Genomic DNA, 25,258 nt, shown 5'->3' with positions numbered 1-25,258 from the left:
CACAAATTCCACACCACATTAGCCCATTCAAATTGGGCTGCGGTCACTCCCCTCATTCTCATCCCTTGAGGATCGCTGCGGCTGTCCTCTCACCAAGCTGGCTTCACTTTCTCTTTCACTGTTGCGTCCAGCCATAAGTATAATCAATCCAGTCAAAACAAGATCCAAGCAAATCAATCACCCGGGGCTGCACAGATGACCATCCAGTAACAGGCTCATATGACACTCCAACAACTTAAATTGAAATTGCACTCTTTAGTAACATTTGTGATATTTTAGACAAATACTGTATCTCCCCATTTGGTTTATGGAACCAAATGATGTCAAAACTGCAGTAACAATTTTTGCTTGCTAGAACAGTCAATGAGTAAGCTTGTTTTGCTAAAAACAGCAATGAGGTAGTCATTGATGCATATATAATTACCCAGGAAACGTTATCAGACATTTAAAAAATATCATTTTCAGCCCTAAAACATATTCAAAATTAAAATATGTATGTAAAAAAAAGTCTGCAAGAACATTAAGAGGCAGAGGTTGCTTGGCTTGACAGTTGACAAGCGGCAGCAGTGGGGAACAAAAAAAAAAGTATCCCAACTGTGTGATAAAAATAACATGAAAATGTTTCCTGGCTGTGTCATCCTCCCGATAGGCGGCTGTCATGTGAGCTTTAGGATTGTTGAAGACGTCATGTGCTCTACAGCTGGATGGCAGGTGGATTGGGGCGTCAGTCTGAATTGTGTGGACACTGGTCACTGCGCTACTATCTTCACTCAGTTGGCAGGAGCCGCACATAGATAGCACTAGCATTGCTCCAAGCGTCCTCGACAAATTGCTCTCCCCCTTTGACACTTAGACCAGTGAGTACTGGCAAGCTGATACCCAGCCCAAGATTTCCAGACACACGTGTGCGTGTGAAGACAAACAGGAAGACAGCAAGGCCCGAGGGTGTAACTGAGTGGCATCTTATTGGATTCAAGAGAGCAGGAAGGTCTGCGGTCTTTCTGAAGTCACCTCAGGCTCGTAACACCAAAGATGTACATACTGTCAGGACCTAATTGCTGATTAGACTCATCAACAACATTACTTTGTCCTGACCCGAAATCAAATTTAATGCCTACTTGTCCTAATTAAGGATGTTCAAACAGCCTTAATCATGCTGACATTGTATTACAAGTGGGCAGCACAAACGGAGACTGGTTAGCACTTCTGCCTCACAGTTCGGACTTTGCGGGTTCAATTCCAGCTCACCCTAGCTTTCCTGTGTGTAGTTTGCAGTCTCCTCATGCCTGCATGAGTCTTCCCCGGGCACTCGGGTTCTCCTCCCACACCCCAAAAACATGCATGGTAGGTATATTGGACACTCCAAATTGCCCTTAGGTGTGATTGTGAGTGTAAATGGTAGTTTGTCTCTGTGTGCCCTGCAATGGGCTGGAAACCAGCGAGCCAGTGACTCTAGTCAACTGTAGAAAATGGATGGATGGATTACAAAGTGCCTATTGTCAGCGGTTGGCAGCAGCTCCAACTTTGGCAGCTAGCTGCTTATTTTTCATCAGTGTTTAACATTCTACAGCCCCAAATCCTTTTGATAAATTTTGCTCTCACTTTCACCTGGGGATCCTGGACTTCTTGACCAAAAGGACCCAGGAGGTCCAGATCAAGAATTCTTTTTCTGACACCCGCTCCACCGCACCTGGATGACCAGTTAGTCCAGTGGATCCTGGACTTTTTGAGCAATAGGACTTAGGAAGGCTGGGTCTAGAAGTCTTTTTCTAACCTCCCTTACACCTCCCCTTGCTGTTTGTCCTCTACATCAATGATTGCAGACCCTAACCCTAGTAAAATATGCTGATAACATTTTTTGTGTCATTCTTGTCGGGCCCCTGACAAAACAACAGTTACAGGAGTTTGTGGAATGCTGTGACGATCCAAACTTGAACTGAATGTCAACAAAATGAAAGAGATTGAGGTGGCATTTTCCAGCAGGCAGAGGGCTCTCGTTGATTCGGTGCCCACCACCATCCACGGGAAACCAGCGGAAGTGGTTGAGGAGTACAAATAACAGGGTACAATCTTTGACAACCGCCTGAGATATTCAGGAGGTGTTACCAACGGCTGTAATTTCACAAGAATCTCAGTTCCTTTGCAGTCAGCAAACCCATCATGATGACTTTTAACTATGCCTTCCTGGAAAGCATCATGACCTTTTCCTGGTTTAACTCCCTGAGCCTTCAGAACAAGAACAGATTGCAGCGCACTGCATCGATTTGTTCCAAGATCATTGGATTACCTGTCAGAATGCTTGCACACGTTTTTAATTAAAAGGCCTTTAAACAGACGGCCAAATTGATCAATGACACTTCTCACATACTGTACCCGGCATTTCAGTGGTAATACTGTGTATGTTACATTGTGTAAATTTAGTTTTTGTAGGATAAACGGCTATAGAAAATGGATGAATTGAATTGGCTGACGATTTTATTTTTGATGTCACTTTGTCTCATAAACCAAATTGGGGGATGATGTTTTTGGAGAGTAAAATAGTATGCTGCTACGCAGTGTAAATTTAAGAAGAAAATACTAAATCTAAAATGGAAAAAAACAAAATAACAAAAAACAAATAAAATCTATTATTCAGTAAGATATCCGATCACCAAAATATATGGAAGATGCATCTTTTGCAAAATCTTGATTTCCCTATTTAGCTAGTTTTCAAATCTTTGATTTTTAAAACAGGTCAATTGAATTAATTTGATATATTGCCTCATCTTTGTTTGCGTCATCCTTGAGTTCCTTCTAGCAAACAGCGCAGTCCCATGCTAGCTGGCCCTACATGAAGGTCATTTGGTCATCTTGTTTGAAAGAATGACGACTTACACAATAGCTAGCCGGCCAGCCACGATAATCCATCGTGCTCCAGGGAAAGCGAGACACGCCGCACTTATGAAACATGTCATCCACGCAAAGCATTTTCTCTGCGTCCTCCTATCCGTGAAGTTTAGCTGAACCGGATTACAAGCAATTAGGGGCCTCCCATGGAGAGAACATGTTCATTTGTTGGCCCACATTGACCATTTCACATCTTAATCAATTGCAGGCACAAAAGAAAGTTCCTGTCATTAAATACAGAATAGGTCAGATAAGAGCCATTGAGCTTATATACACCTATTAGCATTGCATGATGATGGGAACATACGAAAAACATGACAACGTACACACAGAGGACACAATATTATCAACAGCGCCATTCTCATAAACAACTGTTCAAAACGGATTACTGACAATACATATGTACGTGACATACACATATCTATACTCTACCATGTGAATCTATTCAAAATATTCTAACGAGGTTAAGGGCCGATGTCACTGGTGGCTCAGGAGACCAAAATCGTGCATGCACTCTCAAAGGCCGACAGGGCGATATCTCAAGGAGACCAATTTGTACAGCGGTATCTAAAAGAATACTGGACTTCACAAAAGAAATCATAAGCTTTTCCTACGTCAACAGGTATGCAACGCATGGTTTCAGAGGCAGGTGTGCATGCGTGCTCTGCTGTGGCTCTCAGTGACTTTGGAGCATAACAAGTACAATGTTATTTGAATTACAGTAGTAGATAAATGTCATTGTAAATATGGGGATTATGGTGCCCTCAAATGTTTAGAATCACAACTCATTGTATTTTTTTGCCTAAAGTTTAAATGAAGTTATCTACACAAGGAGCTGTTTATTGGGAATACAGGTAACTCATTTCAGCCACCTCCGGTGGAGTTTTGTTGCCACTTGCTGGCAGCTGAAAATAACCACAGTTGCTCATCTGCTCAGGTAACAGGCAATCATCTGATGCCATGATTGGTCGTGAGCCGGTGATGGATAAAAGCAGGTGGATATTTCTGCTTTAAATCATATTTCACAAACTAAATTCTATTCAGAAAGTTTAAACTGGTGAAGCTGGATAAAACTTTAGTGTAATCACCATTTTCGAGTTGACTTGTCCCTTAATGTTGTGACAGGAATAGCACCATATTCCGTGCATAAAGAGCAAATTAATTGGAACATGAAAAAAATTGCTAAATTGAGTTATGACAGTAAAATGCTATAGACTGTTATTGTATTCAAAATTACATAGATATGCGTGGGTCAAGACCTAGTAGCTTGGATTTCTTGAAATCTTAATGTGCCGGAAGAGCATTTGAATTTGAACGTGTCACCAGTCTCCGACGCTATAAAAAGGCCAATTCCCATCTGACTTTGGGGAACACCGTGGACTAGTCACAAGGCCACATTATGACAACAAGCAACAGTTCTCATAAAATATTGTGCTATTAATAACTTTTTGATGACCTAGATCAGAAAGTCTTTGTGAAATGTGAATCGTTCCAGTTCCAGTTCCGTACAATTGTCAACAGTGCTGATGAGATTTCTCAACAACACACAGGTCGATGACTTTTTGGATGTTGGCGCAACAGAAGTCTGTGGCTGAGTCCAGGCGTGACATTTCATGGCAGACTCGCTGTTGCTCATTAAAAGGCTCAATCCATTGTTGCACAACGACAAGATCAATAGTGTAACTTGCCCCCAAATTGAAAGCCTAATTTTAGTTTGGATTGTGTAACCATGAAGGATTTCTGATTCTCCTGCAAAAGACTCGTGCCACTAATGACAACATGCATCCGTTTACTGTCAAATTTAACAAAATCCAGGCATACAACAATTTGCAGAATCACTACATAGCATTTTAGCAACAGGTTGCTTTATCTTCAGTCGCGTCACCATTCATTTAAAACGGAAAAGAAAAACCTTGAATTTGAAGGTGTTTCCAAACGATTAACATTTGGTGAAACATTTGTAGTGGTGTCTCTCGGTATTTTATTCAGCAAATCCAGATGAGAGCTCGAGTAACATCTGTTTAATTTCTGATTCTTCTGCCTGAAACTTGTGTCTCTAATGGCGAATTTTTTCTGTATAAAAACGACAACAACTTAACAAAACTTGCAGAGGAGTCACTATAAAACAAATGGCCAATAATTTGGTTCATGTTACAATTATTTTGCTCTCAATTAGAAAAGAATAATGTAGTGTTCCTATCACTGCATTTTAAAAGCATCAAAGTATATTTGCTGATTTCTGTAGAAATCCCGTCAAGATCTAATGCTCTCCCTGAAGCACCTTCGCATATTGCCAGAGGTACTCGTAATCCCATGTATAAAATTAACCTGTGTGGTGCATTGTGCAGTGAGACTTTTCAAATGTGAAATGTTTCTTGCCTCAGTAATCAAGCAATAGGTGATTAAGAAAACCACATAACTCACCATATGCTCCTTGCCTTGGAGAAGGTCCTGTCCACGCTAGAATAAAAAAAAAAGCACACACAAACATGTACAGCAATTAAAAACAAGCACAACAACCAGTTCATGAGTGATGGATCGAGTGAGAAGCTAAAAAAAAAAAAATATGCGGAGATGGGACTGAGGGGGGTGCTGTGCATTTAGTAGGTCAGGCTCCTCTGAAAACTGCTTGTTGAGCTTCAACTCCACACTTTCGACCACTGACAATGTCCACAAGGCATCGTGCTATCCTTCGATCAGGAATGGCTCCTATTAGACGGTAGAGGGCGCTATGCATACACATGAAACAGCTGCAGGGTTTTTTTTTTTTTCTTTCCAGGGAGCAAGGGCCACATGGACACTGTTTACTTTTCTTTTATTTAACACAGTAAAATTAATTTTGGCTCCCAGTCAAAAGTTTTAGAACATTTTCCCCTCATTTTTATTTTTTTTGTCATCCTAAAATCTAAGAAAAATAAAGAGTTGTCAGAGATTAAAAAAAGACAAGCAAAAAACTAAAAGTAAAGAAAAAAAAAAGAAAAAATTGTTTACATTCTAGAATGACTAAATGGCACAGTCTTGAGACTGAAACCATACGGAGCCGGTTTGGGATGATCCAGATTTGAATAAAATTGAAAATTAGTATTTAAACAAAAAAAAAATCATGAATAAATGACTTAATAATATATAAGTAAGAGCCAAAGCTCAAACCTTCTTATTATGAGTGGCATTCATCAGGTTGATAACCAAATGCATAAAAAGTTTGAGTCGTCATTTGCGATTCACACCTCAGCTTTGCTTACACTGCAAACACGTGGAACACGGAATGCTTAGTATGTCAGGGCTCACACGGCATTGTGAAAATATTCCACATATACAATTGAATTACCATTGTTTTGCCGCCCAGCCCGACGACTGTGATGCATGACCGCTTGCCACCGTGCAGGTCATCACTAGTTCAAATTCAGACATTCTGCCTTTACTAATAAAGCGAGCAGACACAAAAACCTCTTGGAGGAGGGTAGCTTTGATTTTCAGTCAAATCTATAATTAAGGAGACATTCATGCAAAAATGTGAAGTCGTATCTACAGCGGTCATAGTCGTGTAAACGAGAGTTGTATTCAAAATACCTCGCAAGTTTTCAATTGGTAAACAACACAATTTAGAGTCATATTCTTATGAAAACAATTCAAACTCAACACAATTTAGAGTCATACTCATTCATACGAATTGTTAAACATGCATACGTCTTTTTGACACTGATCTTTTTCTATAGTATTTTAGTCGCACGTTCTTTCACTCAAATTCAGGATATCCTGTACAAAGCAACGCAATAGTTCCACAGTGCTATATTATTCATTGTAGATTTTAAAATTATTCCACCAATTTATCGGTAATCTTTTTTTTCTGCCAAAAATCGACATAAACATCAGCCTAAAAAAATTGTTATCAATCCAGTTGTTGTTAAAATTATGATTACTTTAGGAAACTTTTCATTTGAATTTCATTCTTTTTCGGTTCTGTTGACCCTTAGCACATTGAAATGCAAGCAAAAATTTGTGATTTCTGTTATAAAGAGTGCTGTGCTCCTTGAACTTTTTGTTCGAATTTTGTAACAATAATGTCCATTGTCTAAAAAGAGTCGACATGCAAATCTAGATAGTCTTTCAATAAATTTATGATTAAAGACATTCAACCAAAGAATGGGACTTTTTTTTGACGTCAGTATACTTGCTTTTATTGAAAACGAATGCTGGCTCCAAGTATCTGTTATTGGCCTCCTTGACTATAAATAATCATTATTAGCCCTGAAAAAAAATTTGGTCGATATTTAGTTCACTGTACATGCTAAAGTATTTTACCGTAAAGCTAACTACAACAGAACTGTACTTGACAAGCATACTGTGCAGGATTAAAAGAAAAAATGTTCACACCACTGTTTGCAACAATTCTTAATTCAGTGATTGTTTTGTACACCGCTAGAGGGTGCCATACTTCTTGAATCACTCACAGCTCATGTGACATTTAATACAAGTGAAATTGAAGTGGTTCAGATAATGGATGGATGTTATACAACTCTTCCAAAACACACACACACACACACAAAGACACAGACACACACAATGTTTCTCAAACACAAGGAACTTGATGTTTTCTTTGTTGCCAAGATACTGAGAATGCGAAGGTTTCTGTCCAGCGTTTTTGAGCGAATAACATCAAAATCTCATTTAGTGCTTTGGTTTCTCAGCATTCCAGCCAATTGACTCACCCAGGGTGCGTCTACTTGACTTCATGAGCCAAATGAGGACATTTTCATCAGAAGGGGGCCCTTGCTCAAACACCCCATGCACATAAAACCTCCTGTCCAAACAGTGAACCCGACGTACGCGGCTCCAAAATGTCACAAGGTCACTTCTCATTGTGACATCACGGGGAGGGAGACATGGGCTTAATGTGACGTCTCATCAAACTTTGTTTTTACCGCGCAAACAAAGTAAAACCTCTCTCACTAATGTTCAGTGCACTCAGTACTCAACTTCCACAGGACAAGTGACACAGCAAACATTTGTTGTTTTTGACAAAGGTTTTTTTGTTGTTGTTCTTATTAAAATTGTTTATGAGATGTAAGACCAAAACCAATACAGCACTCTCCTGCAAATTGTGCGCCAAACCTTTGAAGAGCTGTTTGAGCGACTGTCGAGGTGACCACCTGAGTTGCAACTCAAGTGGACTACATTATCTATTTTGACAAAATAATCACAATATATCAAGTTTTTTTGTCCCCTCTTTCCGGTATTTTTCCTGCTTTGCGACAAAAACAACTGTCATGAGCCTAGGGGGTTGGCTGTATTTGTGTTGTTTTGCCTCCATCTGCTGGCGTTTTTAGGTAATTGTACTTATTTAATATTGCCGTCTAACTATACTATTTTGGTACCAATTTTTAAGATGTATCTACAATTTTGATGTTTTTACCTGGGGTTCTAAAGGCATTAGCTATTTAACATAGGTTTGTTTTGCACGCTATACAGCGAATTCGCCTTACGAGCCCAACCGCGGAACGGATTAATCTTGTACCACGGGAGCCCACGGTATACATGTGTGTGTGTCTGTGTGTGTGTGTGTGTACACAAACACCTTATGCACATTATGTTACTCAATGAAAAACTAGAATTTGTTGAGTCCTCAGAGCCACAATCCAGCCTGTTTTCATTGTGTCCCTTCAACTAACACACCTGATTCAAGCGATTAGCTCATCGGCATGCTTTGCAGAATCCTGATAACGACGATGATTTGAGTCAGGTGTGTTGGTTGAAGTGATACACTGAAAACAGGCTGGATTGTGGCTCTTGAGGACCCAACTTGTCCACCCCTGCTGTAATGCATTAAAACTGTTGTAACTTGGCTAACATGGGCTGCCCTCTTCATGTAATTTTTTTGAGCATTTTTTTCATGTTTCCTTGCGCTGTCCGTTATGTACAAACAAAGACAAGCCTGTCTGATATGTTAGGATGACCATAAGTAGGTTACAACAAATGTGCATGTCGTTTAAATGTTATATTTGCACAAAGCAAACAGTGTGCCTTGGTAGCATTTTGCCTGGAAAACAAAAAGTAGATCAACTGGATGAACTAGTTTATTTGTGTCAAAGGGTGAAGAAATATTGCTTCTCACTCTCCGGCCATTCGTCTGGTGATCAAATACGAGCTGGTTACCATGCAAACGAATATCAGGAAATTGTAGAGAAATTATTGTCAAACAGGGATCCTGGGTAACTCTATTTAGCTTAATGATAGAAAACAGTGCAAAACTACACCGGCTGGCTAACTAAACAGCATTGATGTTGTACGGTTAATACGTCTATCTAACTGGACAAAACAAAGCACAGAAACAAGTAGGCATGTAAGCAAACTATTAAACAATATCCACAGGCGTGTATTATTCATCCACACCAAAAACAACTAATACTATATCGTATTGAGACGAAGCCTATTCATTTGTGTCTGTTGTGTGCATTTTGTTTCAGCAAAACAGCACATATTCCCACAAAGTGCCGAGGCCCACACACACCAGAAGGAGCAGAAGAATGTCTACTGAATTGAAGCAAAAAAAAAAAAAGTGACAAGAATTCTTTACAATCTACTTCGTTATATCAAAAAAGGTATTTGGAAGTTTTGTTGGGCTTGCTTTTGACGTGCTGGAATGCGTTAATAGGATTTCCATTCATTTCAACAAAAATGATGATCTCAAATACATACGCAGAAAAAAAAAAAACGTTTTTAATTACATTTATGTACCCTGTTGTCTTTAAAGGGACAATGTGTACGATGTAGACCGTTTTCCATTAAAAAAGCAAGCCGTTGTAAGTTATCAATTCCACAAGATGACTTCTCGGAAGTAGGTCAGCAGGCCCCTGCATAAATCCAGCTTAAAGCCAACAGGATTGTTGCTCATCTCGCAATCAGATGCACCGACTCGAGCTGGAGGCAACATTCGAGAAGTGAAATTCAAGAAGTCGTCCAAATGCAATCTGCGTGAGATAAATACTTCCTTCATTTTCAAAGGCAACTCAAGTTGCCGTTTCACTTTTCTCACAAGTGTGAGAACATCCAGAAATGTAAAACATTCATATCACCTCAGCGAAGTGGACTTTATTTTTGGACTATTAATTGGTGGTCCTCTGACCATGTCCATATGGTTATATGGACAAAATGATGACACAAAAACTGTTGGCATGAATTAAAGTTACTATTCAGTACTTCGAGATAAACTCACAATTGTCTAAATACATTTCACTGTATTGTGAATTCTGAGATGTGTTTCTAAATACATGACATATGTTTGAAAATGAAGTACTCTTTTATCACCATTTGAATTTTCCTGATTATTGGAAATAATAAGCAAATTAATAATAAAGAGCAAATTAATTGGAACATGAAGCCACATATCGCTTGTTATGGTGTCTCCTTTAACAATGTACAGTATGTACAATGATGTATGCCTCCTTTTGTTAAAGTTTTTATACACATGCACATTGTCAGTGATTTTGGCTGACGAGCAAGAAATAATTCAGATGATTATATATATATATATAAATATATATATATATAAACAAAAGGAGACATACATCATTGTGCATACTGTACATTGGCAAAGGAGTCACTATAACAAGCAATATGTGGTTTCATGTTCCAATTAATTTGCTCTTTATTTGAAAAGAAAACCACTGTCACATTAAAAAGCATAAATTTACATTTGCTGATACCTGCAGGACCTCAAATAAAAGTGGAAAGAAATGGCATGATTTTGTCCACAATTTGGGAGGCTCATTTAATGCACTCAGAACAGAAATCGTATTCATCATTAAAATTTGGCAGAACACTCTTCTGTTCTACAAATTTCTTCAAGACGTTCACATTGACTTTAAAGGGCCTGTAGTCAAAATCCAGGAGTGTTTTGACTGCCGTGTTGACACGTTCAAACGGAAATAAGCATTTTTTTTTTCTTTTTTGTGACTTAAAATGCGTGAGAATCGAACATACAGTCGATACCATCAGCACACAGAAGGAAAACAAGCCCCAAACTGTACAAGAGACTGAAAGAGCCTTTTGACAAACAGGTGTGTCAAATAGCTGAGTGCTCTCATTTAGCTCCATGACACGTTCTAGTACAGTATGCGAATGTGCACACACACACACACACACGTCAAAGAGCTTTCCATCAGCAGAATCACAACAAACAAAGTCATTATTGCGGCCATTCATGAAGCAGGTATCAGATGTGATGGTCAATATTGATAAAAGCATCTGAAGAGCTGCCATCCTAATGTTTTCGAATCCAAATCATTCGTTGCACAAAGAACTTTCCCCATGCAAGTAGGGGGACCATATTTTCAAAATTATTAACCAGAACAATACAACTTTGCTCAAATTGAAATAAGCGATAGAATCTCTCTGGGAACAACCGGGATTTAGAACCAATGTATTCACTAATCGGTCTTGTGGCCAGTGGTTGTGCTATTACTTTAGCGAATGCTAAGCGCTATCTTGGATGACAGTTCAATAGCGCTTATCAAGTAGATGCACTCAGTGTTTTCCCACTTTTATTGCTCAGTCCAGTGTTGTGCCAATGTTTTTTTTTATCAAATTCTACCAAATTTTTATCTCCTGCCCCTGCAACTTTAGACGCAAAGGGAAAAGCATCAATGATTTCTAGAAGGTATTCAAGAAACTGGCAAAATTTGCTTCCTGGATGTAAAAAAAACAAACAAACAAAACAAAAACAAAAAAACAAGCCTTGGGACCTGTGCAAAATCAAACTGGGATCTACGTAAAACCGAAGCAAAACAATGTGGGGCACAAGACTCCGGGCCCGGGATATCTGGTCACCCTAAAAATAAGTTTATCTCACTGGCTAAACATCTAAGTAGGCAGAGGTAGAAAGTAATGAAGTACAAATACTTTGTTGCTGCACATAAGTTACTTTTTAGTAACTGTACAGTATTTTTCAGACCAACGTTTTTTAAACGGATACAGTATCGCTTTTTACTTCCTTTGTCAAAATAGCAGGATTACTTTTTTCAACCTTGGCACAAAGAATGTATGTATGTAAGAAAATACATGTACAGCCCGTTGAACCCGGCATCGAGGTTGAGAATTCTTTGCAGTTGATATTTTGATTATGCGAGCATGTCCCTTAGTGCGGCAAAGGCAAAGCGTTTTGTCTCGTGATACACGCGTTGCTGGCATCGAACACAAAGGATGACCGTATAGTCCACAGGTGTCAAACTCAAGGCCCGGGGGCCAAATCCGGCCCGCCACGTCATTTTATGTGGCCCACGAAAGCAAATCATGTAGGTTTCCATGACCCTTGCTAAACTCTAGCTTGTCGTGTATAATGAAAAACAAAGTTGAGATTTTTTGTTTTTTTCTGTTACAGTAATTAAACAATAAATGAACTAGAATGCTTTACTTCTGATTTCAAAACAACTAAGCCATCAATTTGTTGTGTACAGTAATAATACTATGAGATCATTTAAAAACGACTTGGTTTCCTCAACATGTCGACCCAATGAAGGAAGTTTTCGCTACAAAATGGCCCGCGACAAAAATGAGTTTGACACTCCTGGTATAATCCAATGCCACCCAATTAAGCGGCACGAAAACAAAAGCTCCCAACGCAGGCCGGTGTCCGTCCGTCGACCGATGCCTTAAAAAACCTTCAAGTACGGAAACGCGCAAGGGAGACCGCTTAAGTGGGGTTGGAGAGCCTTCAGCTTGCTCGGCCGCTGTCTCCTGTTTGTTTTGCCTCTGCCCTTGGAAATGCACTTGATGGCCTCCAGTCCTCAACCGGCCATGCCTGGCAGTCTAATCATCTTTTGTCATCCAAATAAAAAAGCCCCCACATTCATCCGCGCTCCAATTCTCAGTCCTTGTAAGCGTCATGCGCAAGCACATTGAGTTTGTCCCTGCAACAGCGGCCGCCGCACATCTTTTCTTTCAAATGGCAGGCACAAACTCTGTGGCTATTGAATCTGAACCGAGTTCTACTGTGGAGTCTTTGTGCCTGCAACTGTTTACATTGAGTCACATTGTAAGCGGAACATTGAAGAACTCCAATAAACAGATAAGTGAAAGGATTGTAAGGATGCAAGGCATTGAAAGGGTAGATGTAGTAGGATGAAAATGCAACAGCCTTGAATTTTACTTACTGCAGGATTATTTTGTACAGTTGAACCCCTCTACAACAAAATCATATTTGCAGCCAGAATTTTTTTTACAACGGGGGACTTTTCGCTATAGCAAATTAATGTCTCGGACGTAAACATAAAAACATGTGTTGTGCAATCTACAATCTGACTGAAATTTAAAGCAAAATCATCCAACCTTTTCAAAAAAAAAAAAAAGGAAAGAAATAGCCAAATCTACAATAAGCATTCATTTTCATACTTTCTTGCATAATGACTTTCACTCTGCTTCACCAATCTTTCATCTTTACTACTTTTATCCTGTCGTCGAATGTCGGCTTGAAGCAGATGCACACTTCAAAATGACGTTATTTCGTCAACCACGCCCCTCCGCCCGGAGTCCACGTGGAACAGATTTTCCGCAACTTGTATCTTCCGGATTTTTTTTTTTTTTTTTTTTTTTTTTTTAAACAACGGACAACATGGCGGACGAACTATTGCTAATGGAAGTCCGCCGGGACAAACACCTTTATGATTTGTCTGAAAAGGAATACCGTGACCTAAATACCAAAAACAACTAGCGAGCACCATGTTGGGGAGAGATGAGGAGTCTGTTTGGATCGTTTGAGTCCTCTAGGATTCTCTACCACTGTTATAGAGTACTGTTGTTTGTTTGCTGTAGTGCCACCTATGAGAAAATATCGTCTGACTGCGGGGGAAAGCCACACCGAGTATACAGTAATGCAAAACACGTGCCGGCGCGCCAAATATAAACCAATCTATTCTTTAACTGTAGGCTTGTTTTCACCATAGTGAATTTCAGTGCAACGCAAATGCAGAAAAAAAACAATTTGGATTATGCAACACAGGGATTTTTCCTTCTATGAGGAAGTAAGAAAGAGGGAAAGGCTTCATTGCAGGGATTGTTTTCACACTTGGGGATTTTTTTTGCACATGCAGGTTTCGCTGTAGAGGAGTTTTACTGCACTCAATAGAAAAGAATATAAATGATAATAGGGGTGGCTAGGTCTGGTCCTCAAGAGCCGCAATGCAGTTTGCTTTCGATATTTCTCTTCAAGAAACAGCCCAGACCCTTTGCAGGAAGATGGTCAATGTTTTTACTTTTTTTCATTCCAGGGGTTGGGAGTAAATTTTGCACTGGGTTGGCCATGTAAAGAGCAACATTTCATTTATTAGTTACAATGTTTTACTTTAGAAGTATACTTGGGAGAATGTAGCCAGAGAATGAAGGTTTTAGTAGGTATTTCACCTGAAGCGTTTGGACCAAACCTTCATTATCAACAGGGATGCCTGCCTGGAGCCACCAGGCTGACCATTGTGTTTTTTTTTTTTTTTAACTTTTTTAAAAGATACCTTCATATACTCTCACGTGGGAGGAATTTGATGAATTGACGATGAAATGACCCAAAAAATGACTTCCAAATATTTATTTTGGTGTATTCTAGCTCACCCTAAACTTTGTTTAGTTAGGGATATGTATCATTGCTGTAAACTGTCAAAATAGGTCAAATTTGACCTAAACGGCACGTAAAAGGGTTGGGAAAAAAAAACATGCATTTTTGAATTTTATTTATTTTCTTGTCATCTAAATGAGATGGAATTCTTCCCATGTGTCATCATGACGCCAAGCATCACAATGTTGCTGTTGCCTGACGGCTACAGAGCGAGCATTGAGCTCTTTTTAGGACAACGTTCGCCAGCAAATGCTCATGAGAGAACGAGCAACAGAGAATACACTGTAAGCTCTTATCGGGCAGGCATGTGACCTGACCGGCAGGCTTTCTATCGCATTGCATTCAAACTGCCTTGAAATCATCCCAAAATGGGGCTCATAACCGACATAGTTATTGCAGACATCATCTTTGAGCTACTGCATGTAGAAAGTCAAGTTTTGTGCTGAAAAGAGAGACAAAAGTGAATTATATTTGCTGTTTCTTTGTTAATCCATCAAGAAAATTACAAGTTTCAATTTGTTATGTATATATATATATATATATATATATATATATATATATATATATATATATTTATTTTTGTTTTTTTTAACTACAGTACATACTGAGCCAGTTTTTGTCACGAATCAATCGAACGACAGACAGATAGCAATTGTACGACAAACACAGACAGACGGAGACAGACAGATAGACAGATAGATAAAAAAGAATTAGCATTGCTGTGCAGTAAAAGAATTAACATTGCTGTGCTGTAACCTATAGTCATACTGCATGTAGACATTATAAAGCACTTTAAAATAACCAGAGTTGCATACAAGGCGCTAAAAATGAAACAAAATTTGTCTTACAATTACGAAGACAATTAAAGAAAATGATAACATAATGATGGGGAAATAAGTGCAGTAGTCACAGAAGGTTGTGGAACACACCTGTTTTCCTAGCTTGTTTAGGCTAACAGTACAAACAGATAAGCAGAAAAACGTCGTTAGCAAAACGCAACTTTACAAATCCGGATCTGGCCCATTCATTCATCTGGCCTAACAATCATGATGGCAATTCAAACGTAAAGCTATGAACACACGCGCATGCACGAGCACACACACGAGAATTTGCAGAGTCATCAAAGCCGGAGTTAGTCCGAGCCACAACGCCAAACATGTTGTATCACACAAACGCGTCATCATCATCATCATCATCATCATCATGTGTTTCCAAAAGAGAAGGAGACTCTTACCCTCCATATGCTCCAAAAGTGAAACTCCTCTTTCTCTGCGGCATACCTGCTCACGAGCAACAAGGAGCAGCGAGTCTACCCAGAGCCGCCGAATGGACTCGTGTAGCTGACTGAGCGTGTGAGCGTGTTTATGTGTCCACTCCCCCCAAGTTGACCCAATGTGTGTGCACTGCCTCCTGCTTGCTTTTACACGCCTTCCTCGTGGGATGGGGGTGCTGAGAATGCGAGTCTCCCTGGGTACCAAACTCTTTGCAGGCTGTTTTTTTTCCCCGAAAAAAAGGCGTGCTCAATAGGGGACGTACCCGTCTCCAATTTTAATTCTAATATTTTCGCATAAAAGTTACGTCATTTACTCCGCGCAGTTAAACGTTTACCTCGTTTGTCGCTGCTTCCATTGAATGTATGAGATTTTTTTTTTTTTTTAATAAGGAGGGGGTCCGATCAAGACTGTGTTGCTTTGTCAATCTACAGTAAATCAGCCAAATTTTGAACACGCTTTTTTTCCCCTCAAAACGAAGGCCAAAAGAATACACAGGTGTGTCCTATATTTGGAGGATTACAGGTTATCTGCAACTGACTGTTTCTTTACCAAAGATTTTAAATCCACCTCATAGGACCATGACTGTTTTTTTTCCCACCCTTGATTGGTTAGTGTAACAAAACTTGTTATAGAGAAATTTTAGAATATTAACATTTTAGAATATCCCGAGGAGTGCCACCCCCCATGTAATATCATTTCATGATGACTAGACCTACGATTATATTTAAAACATACTGCTGGTCATTAGGAACACATTTATTTGCAAGTTTTTGAAATTTATAATCATTTAATGTATTCCTTTTTAATGAAAAACGGTCTAAATCTTACATATTGTCCCTTTTACAAAACATTTTTTAAAATGCATGTCATGTTTCAATGTACATTGCTTGTACACGGATTTTTACGATTCACATGTGGGTTTTCAATTGAAAGGAGCTGATTTATCCAGGTGATTTAAAATTATTATTGATCATGCACTCAAGGCCAGTTTGTTGGTGGATCGAGGCCCTCGAGGATTGCAAAATTAATTACATGAATTAAATTAACAGTTAGTTGTAGAAATGTGCAGATGAAGCCTCAAACCGTCCAGAAAACACTCATTTCTTGAGGCTTCATGGACACACAAACCCTCTTGCTAGTCAAAACCCGTATTAACATTTGAACCATTTGCCATGCCAGTTTTCTCAGCTTTTTCTCAGTGATGTATCCCCTGTAAAATATTTGTTTGCGCAAAGAACTTTAGGATGACAAAAAAAAATTAAAACAGTCTAATTTATTAAATTTTGAAAATAAATTTGTCGTGGTGTCTAGCCGTAGTTTATTCAACAAATCCAAAAGTTAGATTCAGTCCTTTCTAAATTATTTTTGATTCACCAGCTGGACAAATACATCACTAAAGTCAATGCACATCCATGAACCTTAACAAAATGAGTGCATGCGACATTTTGTAAAACAGCCACTATTAACACATGTTCCAATTCATTTGCTCTTCATTTGAAAAGAAAAATGCCCTGTTTTAATTAAAGTTGTGAATACCGTCGAGAATTCTGTTAAAATTTCACATAGCCCCTGAATTGCCTTCACATAGCTCCAGGGGCTGTTGTACCCCAATTTGAGAACCGCTGGTTAGTTTAAGCGGGACCTTAAGCTTTATTCATTTGTTTGCATTTCTGTAGGCTGATTTTTTTTTTTTTTTTGGTGACAATTCTCTACTTTTTAGGCACTTTTTAGGAGCTCGGGTGTAAAAAGGTAAAGGAAGGTAAACTGAAGGAAGGAGGGTCCTTTCCTCTGAATACTTTTGCTCTATAGCAAAGAACACTCTGCCTATTGCCGCTGTATACTTTCTAAATATTTTCCCGAAACTTGAGTGAACAAGACTACACATAGAGGCGGATATTTGGAGTTTGCAGAGGAAAGCCTGAAGTGCACAAGTGTTCAAAGGGCAATTGTTGAAGTCAGTTTGAAATCAGGGGGCGGGAAAATGGTATTATATCACCTTTTGCTTACTTCTGCATCATTATTTTAAAAATGATATTTATTTATGATTTGGCTAATCATTGGTCAAGTAGTGCTGCTTACTCATTTGTGTGTGTAGAAATGACCCCACTTTCACACCATGTTGACAACCTTGGTATTTAGACTCCTCTGGCCATGTGCCGAAAATAACGGAAGCCCCCCCCCCCAGGAACCCGAGAGCCCCCATCAAACACACAAGCACAATATTACCTTTCATAGCGTCTCAGTCCAGAGTCCGCATATCATGGCGAATGAGCCCTTAAGTAATTTTTTTTCAGGTTTGTCTATTTAACTTGAGCACCATGCTGCCTTGAGATACAAGTTCGATTGCCTCGTGACCATGCATGCTCATGACTCAAATTAGTTGTATTTGCAAGTAATATTGCCCCCCAAAATAAATAATTTAAAAATTTTAGAATTTTATAATTGTATTCTATAATTTGATTTTAAAATATATTTAAAAAGTAGAACCTGTGCAAAGTTATTTTTAAAATAATTATTAAATTATGTAGATGTTTCAGAAAAATTAACAAATCAATAAAAATAATTTTGTATTCAGTATGCTCTTCAATTTCATTATCCTAGAAATCCAGTCCTCCCACATCAGAATGGTCCTAACGTGTTTTTGGACCTTGACTATGATCCCAAAAGAGGCCACTTCATGTTAAGGTCATTTTTATGTCCCTAATCCTCATCTTTTTTTAATATGTTAACTGTGCCTTTTTTTGCGCAAGAAGACATAATAAATGATCCGAAATAACAATTTTCAAAATGTCTCAAGTCGGAGAAATCAAGACACCTCGACGAACGAGCATAGAATCATGCAGGGCTATAGCGTCCTCCTCTGGATACAGACTGTAACTGACGTGTGCGAAGATTTAAAAAAAAAAACTAGCTGAACCTTGCTCAGGTTAACCTTGCTCCATAATTTGAAAACATCTATACGGGAGCAACGGTGCATGCTTGTGGGATTTTCTTTTTTTGTTTTCAATCTACATGGGTTACGTTCACCTGTGTTGGCATATAAATCGTTTCAATGAACATACACAAAATCAATGCTAGTTTTGTTAGCCAGTCCACGGTGTACTGTTTTGCCTAACCCTAAACCAGGTTAGCAGACTTACATAAGACAGTTTGAATCGATACAGAAAATGTAACCAATTTATTTACTTTTTGGGGGGGAACTGGAAATGGCAAATTGTTTTAAATGCACAAAGTAACTCTCGTTTTTATGTTTAGTTTGAACTTGAACTGGAAGCGCTAATAAACCACTTAGCAAACATCCTCCTCATTATCCTGAATGGATCTTCATGATAATAGTTCTTCTTATGATAGCGAGCAGCAAGTATGTATGTCGCAACCGGAAAGGACACAAATCAATGGCGGTGGTACAAAAGCGCCAACGTGAGACAACAAATACATTTCCAAAGAGGGTGACTCATTCAAAACGCATCAAAGAGAAACTACGTTTTGTGAGCAGAGGGTGGAGGATAACATGAATTATTCAACAGGGAGGGGAAATAAGAAGAACAGTTTGCTAATAGAAGTGGATGGGGGAGGCTCCACTACGAATTTGTATCCCTTTAACAAGCCAACAGACATAAAGCACTGAACCATTAGGTCACTTGAGGAGGGACATTTTAACAGCACTTCTGCAGATAGCAAATCCAATTTAATGGTTATTAATGCGGTGACAAGAACGGGACATTTTCTTTTCAAATTAAGCGCAAATTAATTGGGACACAAAGCAACTGTGTTACGGAGACTGTTTTCTCAAATTTACATTTCAAACGGCTGCATATTGCTATAAACGACACAATTTTCCAGCAGACGAGCAGAAATGAAATGGGTAATATTACACTATGTAGCTTATGGGGTTTTTGAATAAAATACGCCCAGAGGTACCACCAACGTTGGTTAAATTAGACATGGATGGCATCGCACTCTATTTTTGCTCTAAGAATATAAAAGGATTTCAGAATTATTATTACACTTGTTACGTTACATTTATATCATTTGTTTTCGTTTTATGTATCATTTCTGTTTTATTCGTATTAAACTGCAAAACCCATATGGAGGTATGCACTTTTTAACTCAAATCAGACATTTAATGCCATGTACATACTTTCTGTATTTTCTTCATATATTTGGGTAAAGGGCTATTTGATTTGATTGTAATACAGTATTTTGTTGATCCCCAGGGATCCGTTTTAGAACACCTGTCCTTCTTGACGATCTTCTTTTACATTTGCCATGGTGTGTTAACCATGGCCACGCCCCCTGCCCGTGTTCATCCTCATATTATCCTGCTTTTCCCACATTGTAACACGGAGGCGGTTGCAGATGAAACACCCGTTACCAAGGCATCGAACGTCAAAGTGGAGCATGAGGTCACGAGAGTGCGGCGAATTAAAAAGCCACAACTAAGCCGAAGGGGCTCTCCGCATGTTTGGCGATGAACGAGCAGCGCGGCCCACTGGCCTCACATAAACCCGCTCATAAATAATCCACGACAAAGCTGTTATCCGGCCTCCCTAAAATTCGATGACTTTTACCAACAACTTCTTTCAATGCTACTGTTTGATAAGGTCAAATGTGGACACGTCTCAGTTTAAACTAAAGGAACTGGAAGGACAGCTTGGATGTTCCATCATTCAAAGAGACAGAAGAAATTGTGCTGAAAAAAGCAGATATTCACATGGAAGTAGTGTCAGGGTATACTCACACTTTTGGGGTGTGTGTTAATTAGAAAAAAAGCATGCCATAATATCTTACTTCATAAACACACACAGTAGTAGCACACTGGAACCGAATGTAAAGATTTTACATTTTTGCCACATGTTCCGCTAGCCTACAACAGGGAATGTGCTGCTCCTTCTGGTGTACACATCTCGACCACCTGGGGGCAGTCTAATACTGACATAGTGATAAACTGTACATGGAGACAGTCTTCAACTTCTCAGTTGTCACTGAGGATGAAAAGCACCAGGGGTGTAGAAAAGTTTTAAGCAGCGTATATTAGAAGTGTTGATTTCCATTGCTTAAAAATGTATATTAACACTAATGTGTGGATTGAATAATAATTGATCAAAACTAAATGTGTTTGTGGGATGACGTAATTCATCGTCTTCTCACGAAATAACTGTGAGCCGGGTGAGGCAGAAAAAATGTATAATGGACTTGGTTGTTTGAGAATGAGGTTCCGTCCCACCCCAGAGACAAAATTATTTTTATTCGATCCCTAATCACGTACTGCAGAGTCATTTCTGATGTCATGTGACATCTGATGTATGAGTGCACAACAACTGCCCCTGCAGGACACTGGCAGAGCCAATTAGTTTCTGCCCCCAGGGGCCTTCAGCATCATGCTCATCTTGACTCAAAAAGCAAGGGCGTAAGATCTGATCATGTGACAACAGAAGAGCAAACCGCATTAATTTGTGCGCGACAAAAAATAATCCAGAGCTGCCGACGTGGCTTAAATGTTTTCGATGGCAAATATGTGTGTTTAAATCTACATGCAAATACGCTTGCATGTACTTGTAGGCTAAATGCTAAAATCATAGCAAATTTCCCCATAATGCAATGGGGCACTGATTTGTGCAGGTGCTAGTAAAAAAAATATTTTAGTATTTAGCCAACATTACACTAATACATTTACAAATTTTAGTAAATAAACAGTGTTCTTTAATAACTTCTTACGTCTGTTCTACATTTTTCCCATAAAAACCAGGAAGTATTAACTTGTGCATGCAGAAGTAAAACAAACAACAAAAAATTATTTTAGCATTTATTTTACATTATACCATTACATTGGAAAATTATGTCTTTAAACATTAGTTAAAAGTTACTTTTAGAGTTTGTATTATGTTCTTTTGGCATTTTTTTTCCCATAATGCCATGGGGAATTAACTTTTACATATGCAAGTGCATAGATTAGAATAATACTTTTTTTTATAGCAATACATTTGAACACTTGGGAAGTAAATATTATTCATTGGTAAATATACGGATTTTTATTATTATGTCCATTTGGCATTTTTTTTCCAATAAGTATTGACTTGTGCATGCAGAATTTGAAAAGTGCATTAGTCAACATGGCCTACATTACACCAATACATTTGAAAATCAAGCAAATAAAAATTGTTCATCAGAGCTTATTTTAGGGTTTTCTTTTCATTTTACCCTTTATGTCATAGGTTATTCACTAATGCATGTTCAAGTAAAAAAAAAAAAAAAAAGCTAAATACATAATACATAATATTTGGTAAATAATCCATTTTCAAAGTACTGTATGTAACTAACTTGTTCATGAATAACTTAAGGTTGTCATTATAATGAATGCTCATCATTTTTCCCTTAATGCCACAGAGTATAGACTTAAGCATGTAAAATAAAAACGCTTAATAAGTAAATGTTTGATGATAATTTTTAGGGTAGTATTATTTATTATTGATGTCTGATTGGCATATTTTATCCCACATTGCCACAGAGTGCATGTGCATACGTTTTTGTTGTTGTTGTTTTTTGGGATTTTTGCATATTTCCTGCATGTACTTTTGAATGAACAGTATTTGCAATCGCATTTCAACATACATGCAAATATGTTTGAAAGTAATTATATATCTGAAAGTATTTGCAAGTATACTTGCCAAAAATGTACTCCAGCCGCATGCTCACATGCTTGTTTTCCAACCAAAATGTGTTTGAAGACACAACTAAAATAATGGTGACATCTTTGTCCATGTGACAGTGCTTTGATATGAAACAAACATGAGGAAGGAACAAATGCTTGAAATTGTGCTGTAAATGTAGGTCAAGGGCTTGGATGGCCATGAGGCCAGCAGCGAAGACCGGCCGACCTGAGCGGCCCCCCTCCAAAGTTATTTTCACACTCGTCACGGCTCTCCGTGGGAAAGCCGAACGACCATGTGACCTGCTACACAACCAAGTAAAATGTTTTCCTTTCCGTGCGGATCATCTCGCCGCGGGGGATACTTGCATAATACGCGGCTGGGGCTGTGAAAGTAAAGGTCCCGTTACATTGAATAATACAGGAGGCTGCTGGGAGGAGGGACTGACAACTCTCAGTGCCGCCAGCATTGCATCACTAGAGGCAAGACTGAAGAGATTGGTTTTTTCTTCTTAAAGTGTGATGGGGCAAAGAAATATATATATATATATATATATATATATATATATATATATATATATATATATATATATATATATATATATATATATATATATATATATATATATATATATATATATATATATATATATGCTGAATTTTATTGCTGTTTTTTATTTTTTGTTCAAAAACAAAAATCATTTGTTGATACTGTGGACATCTTGCCTGGTTAAAATGTCATTGCGCTGAGTGTTATAGGTCTGTTATGCAAAATAAAATGTAATAATAATGCCATGTCATCTTTTTTAAGTTTGCGTTCACACATTTTTGGAAGTATGTTAAAGTGAAATACACTGTCTGCTAAAAACATTGTGTGGTTAATTTAGCCTACTGGTATTGAATGATGGAACTTGTAATGATGGGACCTATTGGCAGAAATTCATTGATGAAAAATGTACATGCATATTACCATTTAGAATATGGTTGAATGAATATTGATTCCTAACATAGATTCAATGCACAATTAACACAAATGCACATGTAGTTTATACCTTTTAGATGACAGTTCAATCAATATTGATTCCTAACATTGATTCAATGCAAAAAAAACAACATGTTCATGTAGATCCAAGTTGATTAATTATGTAAGTCACAGACCACTTTTTGTAACATGGATTCAATATTGCTGCCTAACCCTATTTCAATGTTGATTCACCCATATTTTGCTATTTGGGTCAAAGTGTGTGCATAACTTGCTTAAAAGTCACAACTCATTCAATCCCAAAGATTTAGATATCCCAAAGATATTGAGATGTTTGTTTATTTTCAAGTGTGAGGGTTAAGGAGGTCAGAAAATGGATGGCACTGTATGACTTAAGTACTGTAGTTAGTAACGATTTAAACATCTTTTGTGAACTATTCGTCTAGCATTCTGACAATTTAGCAAAACAGTGATTTTACAATTTTGCTCATTTTCAAATGCATATGAAATATACCGGTCCACACACTATATACATATATATATATATATATATATATATATATATATATATATATATATATATATATATATATATATATATATATATATATATATATATATATATATATATATATATATATATATATATATATGCAGTATATGTGTGTATTATATAATATGTATCTGCTACGCTACAACACTCACATCTCAAGTTTGCGCTCGCAAGTCAAAGCAAATCGGCCAATGGCTCATATCGCGCAAAACTTACATGTTGGATCTCAAAGCACAATTGTATTGTCTGAAAGACGTTGTTGCCATTGCGGACCAAGTTAGGACTGTCCCTGCAAGTGCAAAGAACACGTGACCTCGGTCAGCATGAGCTTGGTCATGCTTGGCGCCACGTCGTCACCAATAAACAAGTTTCGCAGACCCGAAAAGACGCAGCAGTGATGCAAGCGCTTGGTGGCAGAAACAGGTCACGCAACTAATTAGTTACTTCATCCGGAGAGATTAACATTCATTATTAATACGCGTCCGATTCTTTTAAGAGGAATTACCACTGAAACGATAGCACCGTATGGCAATTTTCCCAATGGCGAAGATGCGTTGTTGGCAAAAAGCAAAGCGAGCAGAGCCACAGTGACACAAAGCGGAGCAGCATGCAGAAAACGTTACCTTTTGCTGCTGTCTGCTTGCAGGCGGACGCACAAGTGAATGAGTTTGTTGTGCAGAGTAGAGCGGCGACGGATGCTGCGCTGCTTAGCAACCGTCCTACCAATGAGATAGCAGAAGCAAAAGTGCCGCGCCGAACAAGTTAATCCCACACACATATGCAATTTACAAGCTAAAATAAGATAAAAACCCACCTTTGTTGTGTCGGGAGACCCGAGCCACAACCGCTTAAGTGAAATCTGTGAAATAGAAATAGACTTTTTAAGCTCTTTAAATACACTTGGAAAATAAAACAAGTTCTAACCCTTGTGCGGTATTTGGACCAATCATTTAATGCTAACATCAAAGGCATTTCACGTCAAAGAAAAAACATTGAAAAATCACTCTAGGGAGGCGAAATTTCACCTAGATGGTGACAACATGGCAGAGATTAACATTAGCTTTCACACTACCGCGTGTGCCATCCCTTGGCTAAATTACAGAAAAATTATGTAGAAGAAGATGACCTACAAATGGTCAAAACACTGCATAAGGGTTCAATACATACATAATCGTATTTCTGTAATATAATGAGAGCAAGAGCATATTGTGTTGTTTTCCCATGCAGGAAAATGTACATTATAAAATCAATCAATAGCCATTGCTTTAAGTAGGTGTAAAAAGCAAGATTATTGGGGTAGAAGAATTTAAGTACA

General features: G+C 38.3%; 1 protein-coding gene across 9 annotated transcripts in view; it reads right to left on the bottom strand.

The window, feature by feature from the left end:
• LOC148427215 (rap1 GTPase-activating protein 1-like) overlaps positions 1–24,585 on the bottom strand; it is a 52,837-nt gene extending 28,252 nt beyond the window's left edge. For 2 of the 9 annotated variants that reach the window (XM_088406551.1, XM_088406558.1), the window contains exons 1-2: positions 15,720–15,880; positions 5,311–5,346 (exon numbers count right to left, since the gene is read on the bottom strand). In XM_088406551.1, the coding sequence (XP_088262677.1) occupies positions 5,311–5,346; positions 15,720–15,763 (80 nt within the window). In that variant the 5' untranslated portion in view covers positions 15,764–15,880. Of the gene's footprint in view, positions 1–5,310; positions 5,347–15,719; positions 15,884–24,566 lie in introns of those variants that run through there. The other 7 variants (XM_088406567.1, XM_088406576.1, XM_088406685.1 and 4 more) reach the window with 6 other exon arrangements.
• Between the last annotated feature and the right edge of the window lie 673 nt (positions 24,586–25,258).

This window comes from Hippichthys cyanospilos, chromosome 2, assembly GCF_059441005.1.
Source record: "Hippichthys cyanospilos isolate Australia breed blue-spotted pipefish chromosome 2, RoL_Hcya_1.0, whole genome shotgun sequence".
In the NCBI taxonomy this organism is placed as follows: domain Eukaryota; kingdom Metazoa; phylum Chordata; class Actinopteri; order Syngnathiformes; family Syngnathidae; genus Hippichthys; species Hippichthys cyanospilos.
The sequence above is the reverse complement of the archived record's forward strand: the minus strand, read 5'-3'. Positions and strand labels throughout refer to the sequence as shown.